Source organism: Argiope bruennichi, chromosome 3, assembly GCF_947563725.1.
Source record: "Argiope bruennichi chromosome 3, qqArgBrue1.1, whole genome shotgun sequence".
Lineage (NCBI taxonomy): Eukaryota > Metazoa > Arthropoda > Arachnida > Araneae > Araneidae > Argiope > Argiope bruennichi.
This window is the reverse complement of record NC_079153.1, coordinates 34,053,119-34,067,796: the sequence shown is the minus strand read 5'-3', so window position 1 is coordinate 34,067,796 and position 14,678 is coordinate 34,053,119. Positions and strand designations below refer to the sequence as shown.

Sequence of the window (14,678 nt, the reverse complement as noted above, 5' to 3'; positions counted from 1 at the left end):
AGTATTGTAAATTCTTGTATCACTTTTTTATTGTTTGAATTTAATATCTTTTAGGTAAATTATTTAGAAATAAAATACCGCAATATTGGAGGTTAGGAAAATAAAATTAACTTGGAATTTTATGCTGTGTGATTTTGACTTGGCCCTTTTCATTTGGCAGATTTGATCGAAATCGCCTTGTGTATGGAGATAAATTCATGAATTTAAATGTTATTCAATTATTGTAAATGTCTTCCTTATTTAAAAGGAAGGCATCATTTGCAAAATTTACTTTTTCAAGATTTTTTTAATTCAGAGTCTTCATTTGATGTTTGATATAAAAATTATTTTGTTTTAGAGGTCAGATTGGATTACGAGTATGTATCATACCATACAATCATGCTAAATTATATGAAGATTACAAAGGATTTATCAAAGTAATATGTGATGGCACAGAAAAGGTAAGCTAAAGAAATGTTAATATTTGCTTTCTCCTTAAAATTGTTTATTCTCTGTGCATGCTTATGTTAATTGTTAAACAGTTTTAAAGTGAATTTAGATATTCTACTGAAACACGGTAGTACATATTCTTTTTCTTCAGTGTATTTATCAAAAAATGTCAAAATATTATTATACAAATATTCTATTAACATTATTAAAAGTATTTTTGATAAAACAATGACAAATTGAAAATCTTAAGAAATTGTTTGTGTCTGCTGTTACTGAATTATTTGTTTTCTAACATCATTTTTTGAAAACTAAGCATCTTTATTACATTAAAAAACTCTGAAGGAAATAAAAAAAAATGCTCTAAAAAAATCTTGCATTGTTAAAGTCTTATTTAATCAGTTTCATAGAGTTATAAAAACTTAATTTTATATACTCTTTAAAAAGCTTATTTTAAATCGATTTGTTTTTGACAAGAATGTTATGTATTTACTTTAGTGTTGCAAAGCTGTAAATAATTTATTAAATACTACTGATTTTCTTGTGTTCCTTGTCAAAATTTAATGTATTTGTAGTGGTAAGAAAATGTTTTGAGTATGAAAATTGTTTATTTTATAGTTACTTTGTGTTATTTCTTCTGTTGTTAATGATAATGGACATAAACATTTTTTGCCACCAAACTGAACTTCACTTAATAGACTTCAATTTAAAACTTTCTTCTTTATAAAATGTAATTATTATTATTATTATTATTATTATTTTGTTCTTAAAAAATTAATTTTGCTCTATTAAATGAAAATGTTTTTTATTTACAGAGTGTACTAATAACAGTTCTTAAAGATCAGAAAAAGATGAAAGATTCTTTTAATGCTTCAGAAAGCAATACAAATCTGGAGCAGTTGCAAGATTTGCCTCTTGAAATATCAGCAGCAGATAAAACAGTAATTGATTCCACTTCAATTTTTATCAAAAATATTTGTGAGTTTCCAAAAGAAATAATTTTAAATGCTACAGCCCCTGAAAAAGTTTCAGGTAAGTTATTATTGATGGTAAAATAGTATGATTTTGATTTGAAATCTCTGAAATATTTTTATCTGGTAAAGAAAGTTGACAACAAGTTCTTTAAAAGCATTCCTTTATTTTCTTTATCATTCAGGATTAAAGTTTTTTTTTTTTTTTCCCTTATTAAATTCATGGCCTGAGATTGATATATCCTAACCAGGAAGGTTAAATGTGGGAAGTGTAGAAACATATTCAAAGTATAAATCTTCAAAATGAGATTTTTCTTGAATTTAGCTCAGATAGCATTTATTTTAGACTCTTGTAGACTCAAGATAATGGAAAACAAAACATGCACAATTGGGAATTTAAATTGAAATTTGAATTTACATTGCTAGAAAACAAGCATTTTTAACTCTTTGATAAAATGTTGCTCATATAAACTATTGTTTGAGTCAATTGAATTATATATTTACTTTATTTCTACTTAAATTTTGAATTTTTATTCTTGATTCTCATGTTTCTGTTTATCTTCTGATACCAAAATTTTAAGTTTGAAATAAGTTTTAAGCTATTTTATTATAACTAGCACATGAGTGCTTTTTACACATTTTCTTTTATATTGCATATTCATAGAGGGTAAACTTAAATTTTGTTATTTGCTAACTATATTTATAGATGATGGAATAAATATTTTCATAAAACTGTTTCACATTATTACAGAATTGTGTATATATATCATATAATTTTGAATACTATAAGAATTTTGTTAATATCTGTTGGAAAATATTTATGTCAATTAGACAAAGTTACTTTTAAATACAAGTTTGAAATTTTACAAGAAAAATATTTGTGCTTTCTTTATAATGGCAATTTTTAAAATCAATTTCAGAAACTACATTAGTTGTTCAAAATCCTGAAAAGTCTTCAGTTGAGTGGAATATCCATCCATTTTCAATGCTATTTACTCAGGTAATTCATTACTAACTTTTTACAATATGCTATTATTTTTTTGCTGATTGAGTAACAAAATTCATTAGTTTATCTTCATATGTTTTACAATAAATCTGAAATTGATTTAACCTTAACATATCAATAGTTATTGTCATATAAAAAATGCAATTTTTTTTAAACAGAGTTTAAATTTTTATTTATTACATAAACTTATTTTTATATCATAACTAATTAGCAAGGTTTATTTAAAATTGAATGGTGATTTCTCAAGTGCCAAATATTAGTGCTAGATGACAAGATATAATTATATTTATCATTTTTTTCGTGTGATTATTTCTGCACTTGAAAATGTGCAGAAATAATCAAAAATGCAATCATAATCAAATAATAATATTCTAATGATTTTGCATCGTTGATAAAACAAAAAAAAATATTAAATTATTTTCTATCAGTTTTTATAATTAACGTTATTACCCAGTGAATTTGTTTTATTGTTGGAAAATTTGTTAACCATTTTTGAAAACAATTTTACAGTCTCTCGAAGATTCCTTAAATGCCTCAAATGTTTTGCAAATTCTGCCATCTTCAGGAGTTCTGCAAGCCAAGGAGAAAACAAATATTGTTGTAAAATTTATGCCTTCAAATCCTGATTGTTTCTATCGTTTCTTTGAACTGATGTTAAATTTTTCTAATGGTGTAAGGCAAAGATGCAACTTCAAAATTAGTGGTGTAAGTATTTTCTCTATTATTTTTAAATTTTTTCAAAAAGAAGAAAAATCAATAAGGATAGTTGAGGAAATACATAACTCAGAGGAATTAGAATTTATGAATCAGAAATTGTGAGTTTTATCTTTCTTTTTGGTTTTAGTCCTTCACATCTGTTAGAGCCATAATCTGAAAAGCAATATTAAATATAATAAAACTATCCATTTTTAATATTAATTCTAAATATTTCATTGAGACATTGTTAACAGTTGAATTTTAATTCACTGATTGATGTCAAAGGCTGTATATAATTTTTAAAACCTTGTATAATATGGAATTTAATTTAATACATTGTTTCCAATATTCAGTTGGCTTTTTTGCTATGTGTTCTTGACTGATTTTATTTATTTTTGTTTTGGATATAGCTTAGACATCTCTTTTTTGCATTCTTACTTTTCTTATTTGTCATTTATTTCACTCGGGGAAATCTTTGAAGTTAAGTGTAATGAAAGTTTAATGATTTGTGAAGTAATGGCCATATTATTATTCAAAGAAACTTGATTCCATTTAATTAAATAATTTATTAAATTACTTATTGGTATTTCATTTATTTTTCTTTATTCATTAAGTCTAGCTTCTGCTTAGCAGAAAATGCTGAACTGAACAAGTCATCTGCTGTTGCTTGTTACTCTAAGAAAAAGTGAGTTGCAGTTCCTTCTTCAGTTTTAAGAGTAAAACCTGTAATTCATTTTTTAATTTAGTGTAAGCAGTAGATTATATTGTAAAATCAATTTATATTATATAACGCTCATTTGTACTGTTAATTATTTTGCTTTTCTCTTTCATATTTAATTGTCAACTGTTTTTTTATTTAAAGTAACAAAAATTTTGAATTTTTATATTCTCTATTATTTTTATCTTGCTGATACATATGCAGTTTTTATTCTTCATTGTGATTTTTTATCTGCATATTTTGACAATGATTGTTTTCAGATCACGAAGTGATATTTATGTTGAAAATGAAACCTGTGAATTCCCAAACACATCACTAGGGAAAAATTCTACGACCTTTGTTACAGTGAAAAATCCATCTAGGCAAGATTTCAAAGTAATCATGCCATTATTAATTTGAAACAGTATTATTTATTATTTAATTTCAAAATTAGATTATTATCTGTTAGATTTGCTTTAGTATGCATTAGAAAGTTTCTGTTAGAAAGGTCACATGCCCATAAGAAAACATATATTAGGCAATTAAAATAACACGGATTTAACCCATTAACTGCCATTTTGTTTTTAAATTTTGATCAAATAAGTTATATGTATGCATAAAACGTTGTGTAACAATATAATTATATTCAAATTATGTTTTATCTTTAAAAAGATTTGATATTGTTGAAAAAGGGTAACATTACAAAATAATTGATAAAATCATTTCAATAAAAAAGAAGAGATTAAGTAACAGATAATTACTATACCCTTTAAATTACATATCTGTGTGCAATATTTTGTTATGATATGAAATCCAAACTAAAAATATAATGCTTCAGGTATGATAATTCTATTTGATTCAAGTTATGGATGAATTTCAAATTTATTCACTTTTAAAGAACGAAGCACAAAATACACATTTTCTGATTTACACAATATTGACTGATGAGTATAGAATAAATTTAAACTGTTGGTGTACCAAATATGTTTTTGGCACCAAGTGGTGTATGTAAAATTTCAAAATCCCCCAATGAGGATTGTGGATGCTAATGGATTGTCTACCAATTTTTGGAATCATGTACATAAAGTTATGTCAAGATGATTTAACTGAAATTAAATCCACCCACTATTCCCCTTAAACCAGCTGGTTATCAAAGGCAATTAATTTATGTAACCTGCTTTTTATTTTAACTAATACCTTTTTATATATGTGTTTAACCTCCCACCACCCCTGCCCCGCACTTAAATTTCGCCCTTACTTAGTATCATAATGAAATATATATAGCAAATATAAATCCCAAAGATACCCAATACTTTCTTATAAAAGTCTCATTCAAAAAAAAATATTTTTAGATTTAATATAAACTTGGTAATGATGGCATTTTTATGCATTAGAATTTTATTAACTATGCATCCTAATGAAACTTTCAAATCAGATCATAAATACTAAAATATAAGAAGAAAAAAACTATTCATAATTTAAAATTCAATTCTTGTTAATGGAAAACAATATCTGTACTATATGGAAATGCATTTTCAAAAGTGATATAAACAATTTGAATATTCTGCAAGATTGCTACTTGATAACAATTTTTTTAACTGTTGGAGTCTTAAGGGGTATTTGGACATATCTATCAATAAGCTTCTAATAATGTTGTAACTCTAACTTTTTTTAATGGTAATTTCTCTGTATGAGGCATATTTGTGCTGTGATTGTATTGTAATTTACTTTTCTCATCTGCTGTTGTTCATTAGCTTCAAATTTTTCAGAGAATCAATACTTTAGATAAATACTAAACTCGGATATATTAATACTTCAAGGTTCATATATAATGATTTTTAAAAAAATACATATGAAACAGAACAGGGTATCATATTCTGTAGAACTCTCAGCAGTTTAACATTGCATCCCTCTTAGCAGTTTTCTGTATATTTGACTTTTTCCATCTTTAAATAAGTAAAGTTACAAATCTTTTTTAAGAACGTGAAAAAAATAAATGGGTATTAAAAGTTGTTTATATGAAACTATTTAATTGTCAACTAAAACTTCTATCAGTATGATGATTTAAATATTTCATATTTTTTTTTAATTTCTCTAAAATTGTCACTTAAGTGTGTCTTTAAATTTTAAAAGATATTTACTTAATTGTGAAATATATTTACTATGTTTACTTTTTTTATTCTAAAAGGATTGTAATTAAAATGCAACCTGTATTCATTGTTACTTGGTCTGTTTTGTGAATGTCAAGAACTTAAATTTTGAAAAATATAAAAGAGAAATTATACTTTCTAATAAACAGGCTGTTCCTAAAAAATTCTTTAAAATGTTATATGTATTTTTAGTTATGAGTTGCTAAATGTTTCTATATTTGTGAAAACATTTTGGATTAATAATAATTTCCCAGAATATTTATTGTTTTTACTAATTTAAATAAATATTGTTACTATAAATGTTTCAGCTGAATATCACAAAGCCACGTTTGCCATTCATTGTGCATCAATCATCTGTACTAGTCAAGTAAGTAGCAAATTAATATAATGGAATCTTATATATCATGAATACTTTTTATAATCTAGATATTTTAATTCATTGGGTATTTAGATAACACATGAGGGTTCAGTGTTATCTAAAGAAAGTATTATCTAAGAAAGTATTGTAGTCACAAAAAAATTTGGATGTATTTTCGTTTTGGACCTCCCTGCTTTTGAAAAATACATTTTTCAAAAATGTTTGTCTATCTGTGAAAAAGATCATTCAAAAACGCTCTGCGTAAAGATAACTCAAGAACGCAAATGAAATTTGGTATACGATCTTTACATCAAATTTTGAGCAGGATTCACTCAGAGGAAGTTTATCTCTCCATCTGTTTAAATATAAATTAATACGATAGCTACAAAACAAAGAGAGTAAGATAGATAAAATTCAATACAAAGATTTAACTTGTATAGTGTAGACAGGTACTTATAAAATTTTGAGCCAAATCCAACAAATGTTTGACTTCTGTATTTTCAAAAACATGTAAAAGCAATAATAACCCAAAAATGCAATGATTTAAATATATCAAATTTGTTGCGTGATTTTGTGACTACAAATGTAATTTTGTTTCACATTTTTTTTTCAGTCATTTGGGGAACATACTTCTAAAATTTAAATTCGATTTTCAGATACTATTAACACATGCCAGATATTAAATTATTGATCATTAAAAAACTTGCCAAGGATCACATGATACATTCAGTAAAAGTGCCGAATTCGTGTCGAAGATTAATATTTTTCAACTATTGTATGCCCAATGCCATGCAAGGTGTCCTCTGGTATAATATCTTTGTTAGAGAGTGTGCGAGAAATGTATGGGAAGACCACTCCTGAAAGTGTTTAATAATAATAATAATAAAACTATGAATATTTGGTATTCTATAGCTTATTGTTTCAAAGTGATTGCCTTCCAAACAATTAACAACATATAATAGAATTCTGCTCAACAAATATTCTGTTTAAAATAAATTCTTCCTGCAAATTAATTTAATACAATTAAGTGCAGTTGCATTGATTGTTGGTTGAAAATGCTTTTCCTTCTAAAATATGATTCTAAAATGTAAAAACTTCAGCTTTTATATACAGGGGCATGTTGTGGAAAAAGAAAATGTGGTTTTTTAGTTGAATATTGTTTTTATTAGAACATGGGATGTTTAAAATTTATTCATTGAAAATTACTAGGAATGTAACATATTAAATAACTTACAAAAAGCAGTATGACATTAATTTTACAGTTGAAACTTATTTTTTTCTCTTGTTTTTCATTTTTGTTTCAAAATATTTTCCCTGAATATTATTATAATTTTTTTACTATTTATGAGAACATTTCTCTCTCTTTCTTTGTCTTCCATGAACAAAACATTTAGAATGTGAAGTATGGCAAATGGTGCATTAATTGCTCATCAGGGAATGAAATGTATGTAGATCATAAAAGGAGCTATAGTATTTTCTACAAACAGTATCAAATAATTAAATGAAAAGATTCTGTTTTCATCCCAAATACTGTAGTAAGTCAATGGGGAAAAAATGATTCTCGGTTGAAGTAAAAATAACTAATTTTAAAGATAAGTTCTTAGTAAATAAAAAAGGAAATATACTGAACATAGTAAAGGAATTTAGAAATAAAAGGGTATATCATAAAGAAGAGAGAACATTATGAAGGTTTATTATTTTCTCCAAGTGGACAAAAGTGCACTTGTGCAATGTTTATGGAGTATAAAATAACAAGACTTTTAGTGCAACTATTCAGAGGTGAAAACTAGAAACTTTTGGAAATTGAATGAAGATAACAATAAATCAATTATATTTTAAATGAAGAGCTATAAAAAGGAAGAAATTAAAAACAACTTTAAAAAAATAAAAATAAAATATAATAATTGCAACCTTTATATTCTGATTGAAAGATGCTGTTTTGAGATTTAAATATGGCTATCTTCTTGACTTTGATTTACTTTTGGTTTTCACTTTATTTTTGTTATTATATTTTTACTTGTATTTTCAATTTTGTTAGTATATTATTTTGTGTATGTATGTTTACTTTGTTTTTCTCTATGTGTTTGTTTATTTACAAAATTATATCAAGAACTAATAGAACAAATGCTATGGCATTTTCTTTCCTATTACAGATCTAAGAAGTTTTTAAAGATTCCAGTGATTTTTAAACCCACCAAATCAGGTGTGGGTGATTTTGAAGATATTTTAATATTAAAGTCTGAAAATGGACATGAATTTTTGATTAAGTTAAAAGGTGTTTGTAATTAAGAATGAATTTGAGCTTTTAATGTATTTATACATGAATTTATCTTTTTCTTCCATTTGTATTTATAAATAAAGTTTTTACTTATTTTTATTTATAAATGAAATAAATTTAGTATTATTCCTCATTAATTAGAAATACATTTTGCTGGTAAATATTAATTTATTCCATTCAATTAAGATTTATCCAAACACTTTGACTTGTGCAATATACTATTCTTAACTATTCTTCTTTATTTAGCATTTCAATGTTTAAAGACAAATTTGAGAATATAATTTTCAATTTAGAACAATCTCTCTTAAATAAACAATATAGTTATTTTTATTACAAATATCATTAACTAAACTATACATCAAAATATCAGTTTTAGAAAAGTTTAATAATGAACTTTTATTTAAAAAGATGGTTATTTATCAATGAAATCGAATGAAATATGATTTAAAATTTAATTATACATATTTTTTTTTCATTTAAAAAAACCCCAAAAGAATTGTTATTGTTTCTGGAATGTATTACTAATAATAATTTACTGAAATAAATTTTGGTGTTTTTAGGCATTTAACACCTGTTATTTAAAAAAAAAAAAATGATTTCAAGGATTTTTTTTTTTTCTTTCTTTCATTTCTTGAGTAAATCGTGTGAAAAATGTTTTAAAAATTCATTTTGTATCAAGTATAATTTATAGTTGGAAATTTAGAATTCTAGGTGTTAGTTGAGAAAAATAATTTCCTTGATTCTATAATATTGAACAGAGATGGATTTTAAAAACTATAATAAAGAATTTCCACAAATTACTTCTGAAAGCAGTTAATTTGTAATATAAAAATTTACCTCAAAAGATTTCAGGTAGGAAAGCTATAAAACCGTTTAGGGTTATAATAATGACAAATAACAGTGCAATTTCTTTATGTGGAAGCTTTTGTAATAGTTATTACACTAATTATTTTTATTAAAATGACTTTTTTTTTTTTACTGTGCATCATTTAAACTTTTAGAATTTGCCCCTTATCTAAGATTTCTTTGGTTGGAAATTCCTTGTTTTATTTAGCTGTATTCAAGTTCCTGAAAAAATATTTAAATTTTCATTTGACTTTAAAAATAAATTTACATCCAATTTCTTTTTCGGGGGGGGGGGGAGGAAGTGAAATGAAAACTAATTTGTTACTTATTCTTGCCTTGAGAATTCCATTAATAAAAAAAGATTATTAATATGGAAGCATTATCAATCATTAATCTTTTCTTTCTGTATTGGGGAAAGAGGGGAGCAAACAGGACCATCATAATTGCCAAGAAATCATTAAAGATCCAGCAGCTGGAGATAATAATATTAAGCTGTTCAATGTAGCTTCAGAATGCTTTGATACAAAATTGGAAAGTGTGTAATGTGTGACCAGAAATTATTTGTGTTGCTCTTGCAAAGACAATTCAAACTTCTTCCAGGAAAGATTTCCTGTTAGCATTGCCAAAAAGTGTGGGCAACTAGGTTCTGTGGATCAACAAAACACCTTTATTTAATTTTATTTAGCATTGCCCCATGCATTAATAATGTTTAATTATATGGGAGATCTTAATGTTATATTAAAATAGTCTTTAAAAATCAATTTCTGAAATTTTATAAGGCAACCTTCCATTTTGATCAGTGATCTATAAAAATATTTTCATAAAGATTTCAGGTTTGAAAAGATTTTAAAGGGTCTCTACCAAACTTTAAACCTTTGAAAATGTAAGAAATTTTCCAAAAATTAATTAATTTTAATATCAGACTGGTAAATGCATAAATAATAACCATTAAAAAAATGTTGAATATTAGAGAAGAATTTATTTCTTCTCATTTCTCTCCCCTATTCACCATTAGTTCCATTCTTTGGAGTTCCATGTTGAGATAGGAATGTTCATGCCTAAACATATTGGCAAATGTCATTGCCACATTTCCATGCTGAATCTGACAGAAACAGATCATTTCATAATTAGCTATCTAATGTAGCATAGTTTTCTTAGTGTATTTTGCTCATGTTTGAGTTTTTAGTTATAGTAGATCTAATCAAGTCATTGAGATATCATAAGAAAATTATTTTGAAATAGTGTTATAAAAGTGATAATATTTTAATGTATAGTATATTTCATAAATGACATCAACTAATAAGCTGCTTAAAAAAAAGAAAAGAAGTTATCTAATGTTTTGGCGAATCATTTAATAAATTTTTCTAATCGAAGCAAATGAGTTTGCACTTTCGTTTATGGATTGGAATAAAACAAGGAGGCTGAAGCATATGTGGCTTCAACTCTAATTCGCTTTTCCAGAGTCGAAGATAGTTTATGAGACTTTAATAATTCTACTTCAGAAAGGTTTTGAGAAAAAAACTGGATATGAGGAAGGTTGTATTTATTTTGATGGATAATCCATCGCTAAACTCGAAGTTCTTTTACTTGCTGAAAAATTAAATGTAAAAATAATTTTTAACTTAATAAATGTGGACAGTTATAGTTTGCATGATGCCAACTCATTTAGATATGGTAAAATAACAACATGGATAAAGAGAAGTTTTTTTTTATATATCTAATATTATTACTTATTCAGAGATTTGCTATCAAGACTGGAAAGTCTAAATCTAAAATTTTTGGAGAGTGGAAGCCTTGAGACAAATTTTGCAGAACGAGATGTCCAGAGAATGTAGCTTCCTTTGAATGAGTAATCAAAATGTAGAATAGCTTGGTGTTATATGGGCACGTTTAAAGCCCCGTGCCCATCGCCCGGCACATTTTGCCCTCTTTCCCCTCATTTATGGTTATCCGAGGCTCTTTGATGTCTATTCATATTATCAATAGTTTGCGGGAAGCTCCCGACTGACATCAACAGGTGAGAATGGTCCTACAATAAGTCAGATGGCAGATTTACGACCATATCTGTGACGAAAACGAGTCATCGGAACGGAGCTTAATGCCTCCATCTTAAACCAAAATCTAATATATTGCAAAGTGTAGTTAAAATCCAACGTTACTTGCGAAGCTACGACTTTTCTTCTCATTGGCCAAAATTATTTAACCACTATACCGTCCGACGACAGCACGTTGGTTTCCCGCGGAAACTATCTAGTAAATGCCAGTCACATTGATGTCTTCCGAAGATTATCTGACCTAATTAATGATAACTAAAATTATCTGAATCAGTCCTACCGGCCCAAAATAAAAGATTTATGATTTTAAGGCATAGTGTTAACATATAACTGGAGAAATTATCCACTTTTAGCACAGATTATGAAAAAGATTATCTCTGGCTGCTTAGAAAAACTATTTAGATTATCTCTGGCTGAAAGTGTCATAAGATATTTTTCAAGGCCTCATGCATTTTCAGAAACGAAATTCGTTTGCTGATATTGGAAGAAACCTGTACTGTATTCTTTGGGAACAAAAGGCTAACTGCTATTGCAAGCGACTGCAAGAAAAAAATAGTGATGATATTTTAATAAAATTGAGTAACTTTTTGATAGTTGTGGTCTTGAAGAATCGAATCGATAGCTTAAGAGTTAGTTTCTAAATATTTTTATCAAAACTTTTGGTAAGTAAACAAGATTTTGATGATAATATTTAATTATCTGCCAGTTGGACAGGGAAGTTTCCTTACATAACAGCATGGAAGCTGGATACCTTAAAGAAAAAATACATGTAACAAAATTGTGGCTTTTAGATGAATTAAAAAATGTGTAGTAAAGAATTTTCAAATCAAAAACATGGAAAAGCAAAGATTGCGATCGCAAAATAATGGGTTAAAAAAAGGGGGGGGGGTATTGTAGGAGAACTGATTTAAAATCGAAAAGGGTGAAAAATTAAGAGACTGTTTCTATAGTGCAGAAGTCTGTAACTATTTGAAAAAGCAGCAAATAGAGATTTTTAATGGATAGCAGAATCAAACAGTTATATTAATCGAAGCTTTTACAAAGGAACTTAAAATGTTTTCATTTCATTTTTTTCAACGTAATAAAAGTTCGTTAATTCAGCACTTTCTTTGCTTTAGGATGTGTTGGTTGATTTGTCTCTCTTTTAGATAATCTTGGACGTTGTTGTAGGATCAACAAATTTTTTAGTGAATTTTGTTTCAATTAAAATGTGAGCGTGTTTGCGAAGAGAGCATAAGCAGTAGTTTGTGTGAAATTAGCATTTAGTAGCAGCTGTTTGATGGCAAACGGTAAGAGCGCTTGTTTCAAATTGTAAGTTTTCACTCATTAATTATTAGATGAGTGTAAGAAATATTCTTAGTATTTTTAACTAAGCATCTAATAAAAATAGTGAAAGTTGTGGAGTATTTAGATGTTAATAGTGCAGATAGTTGATTTTTAAGTCATTGATATTTTTTCCCCGTTTTGTTGAAACCTTGTCATTTTTTTCTCAACACATGCCTTTTCTGAAATAATCAAACATCTTTAGGTGGTATGTAATTTTTATCTAAATTTCTTTTGCAATTTTTAATGAAGGTCTTCCATGCTTAGAAGCGTATTTGTTTCTTACCTGCACAATGATTTTGCAATATCTGCTTTGAACTTTAATTGAGGAATTATTTTTTAAGTAACGACCATTAGCATTCAAACCTCTTGTTGAGAAGCCACGAATTTACTCTTACAGTGATCCACAGCAATATATATAAAACCGATAACTGTCCTTTTTAATACTAATTTTCAAAATTTTTTCGGTGGGGAAGTTCTCGGGCTCCTATTGCCTGAAGGTATTTCACACCCTTTGGAAATTTAACTCTACAAGTCGAGAGTGGGGGTGGTCCGCAGCATTTTATAAATTGAGAACCAATGTACTAAAGTTCCAGCAAATGGTAAATTCTTTGATACCATTTACAGCTACGAATATTAATTTTATAGAAAGCTATTAATCTATCTAACAAGTAAACTCCTCTTATAGGTCATTACTATTTTTGAATATCGTATCGGCAATTCATTTTAATGATTCCTGTTTAAACGATTTACTTTTTTGTAGAATTTGTTCCTGCAAAAATTGATGTCGTTGGTCTAATTTACTTTCTTTCCACACATGAAATATCGGTTTCATTCGACAGTTATAATGTATTCCAACGAAGAACCGATCCAAGTCCTTTTAAGAATTTTTCTTCCGGGACTTTGCACACAGAAATTCTTCGCGCCCATTATGGTTAAATCTACCATCAGCGACAATGCCGTAAAATGGGCCGCGGTGGCCTGGTGGTAAGGTCTCGGCTTCGGAACCGGAGGGTTTCAGGTTCGTGACCCGATTCCACCGAAGAACCGTCGTGTAAGGGGGTCAGTTGCACGTTAAATCCGTCATGACCAACGTCCTCCCGCTGGTGTGGTGTGGAGGGGGAGTGCCAGCTCAGGTGTCGTCCTCGTCATCTGACCGCGGTTCAAAATTACGAGGTCCGTCCCAAAATAGCCCTTGTGTTGCTTCAAACGGGACGTTAATATAACCAAACCAAACGCCGTAAAATACACTGGTGTGCAAAACTTAAGCAACAAGTACATTTTTTTGTCATAACTCCACGATAAATCATCTGAGAGACATGAAATTAAGAATGCATATAGTATGGAATCAAACAAAAAGGTTTTCTCGAATTCATAGTATCGCTACATATGATTGTTTGTCGAAGAGGAAGAACAACAAGTAGCTGTTTCTTAGTACGGGATATACCCTTCTCTTACTGTAATGGTTGCTTCGCACCGTCTCTCCATACTCGGCACCAGATTGTCCAACAGGTCTTGAGGTAAGAGTGCCCATTTTTCAATCAACATCTGTTTCAGTTGTTGAGTGTTCCCCAGAGGATGTAATTGTGCCGCACGGTGTCTCCCCAAAGCACCCCACACATGTTCTATGAAATTTAAATCAGCAGAAAATGCTGGCCAATCCATTCGAGTGATATCTTCACTTTCCTGTAGCTGCTGGACATCAGCAGTCCGGTGTGGCCGTGCATTGTCATCCATAAAAACGAAGTCTGGTCCAATAGCATCTCGGAATAGACGCATATGGGGAAGAATCATATTCTTACAATGGTGATCTCCGATTACAGAACCTCTGTATAAAACGTGGAGCTCGTCAAAGTTTTGTTAAATATAAAAT

At 28.0% G+C, this 14,678-nt stretch overlaps 1 protein-coding gene across 2 annotated transcripts in view; it reads left to right on the top strand.

Annotated features, from left to right (window-relative positions):
* LOC129963984 (centrosomal protein of 192 kDa-like) overlaps positions 1-8,635 on the top strand; it is a 63,188-nt gene extending 54,553 nt beyond the window's left edge. For both annotated transcript variants that reach the window (XM_056078626.1, XM_056078627.1), the window contains exons 30-37: positions 338-440; positions 1,242-1,458; positions 2,318-2,397; positions 2,914-3,108; positions 3,714-3,784; positions 4,078-4,192; positions 6,255-6,313; positions 8,458-8,635. In XM_056078626.1, coding sequence (XP_055934601.1) covers positions 338-440; positions 1,242-1,458; positions 2,318-2,397; positions 2,914-3,108; positions 3,714-3,784; positions 4,078-4,192; positions 6,255-6,313; positions 8,458-8,593 — 976 coding nt within the window. In that variant the 3' untranslated portion in view covers positions 8,594-8,635. The remainder of the gene's footprint in view (positions 1-337; positions 441-1,241; positions 1,459-2,317; positions 2,398-2,913; positions 3,109-3,713; positions 3,785-4,077; positions 4,193-6,254; positions 6,314-8,457) is intronic.
* Positions 8,636-14,678: the final 6,043 nt, after the last annotated feature.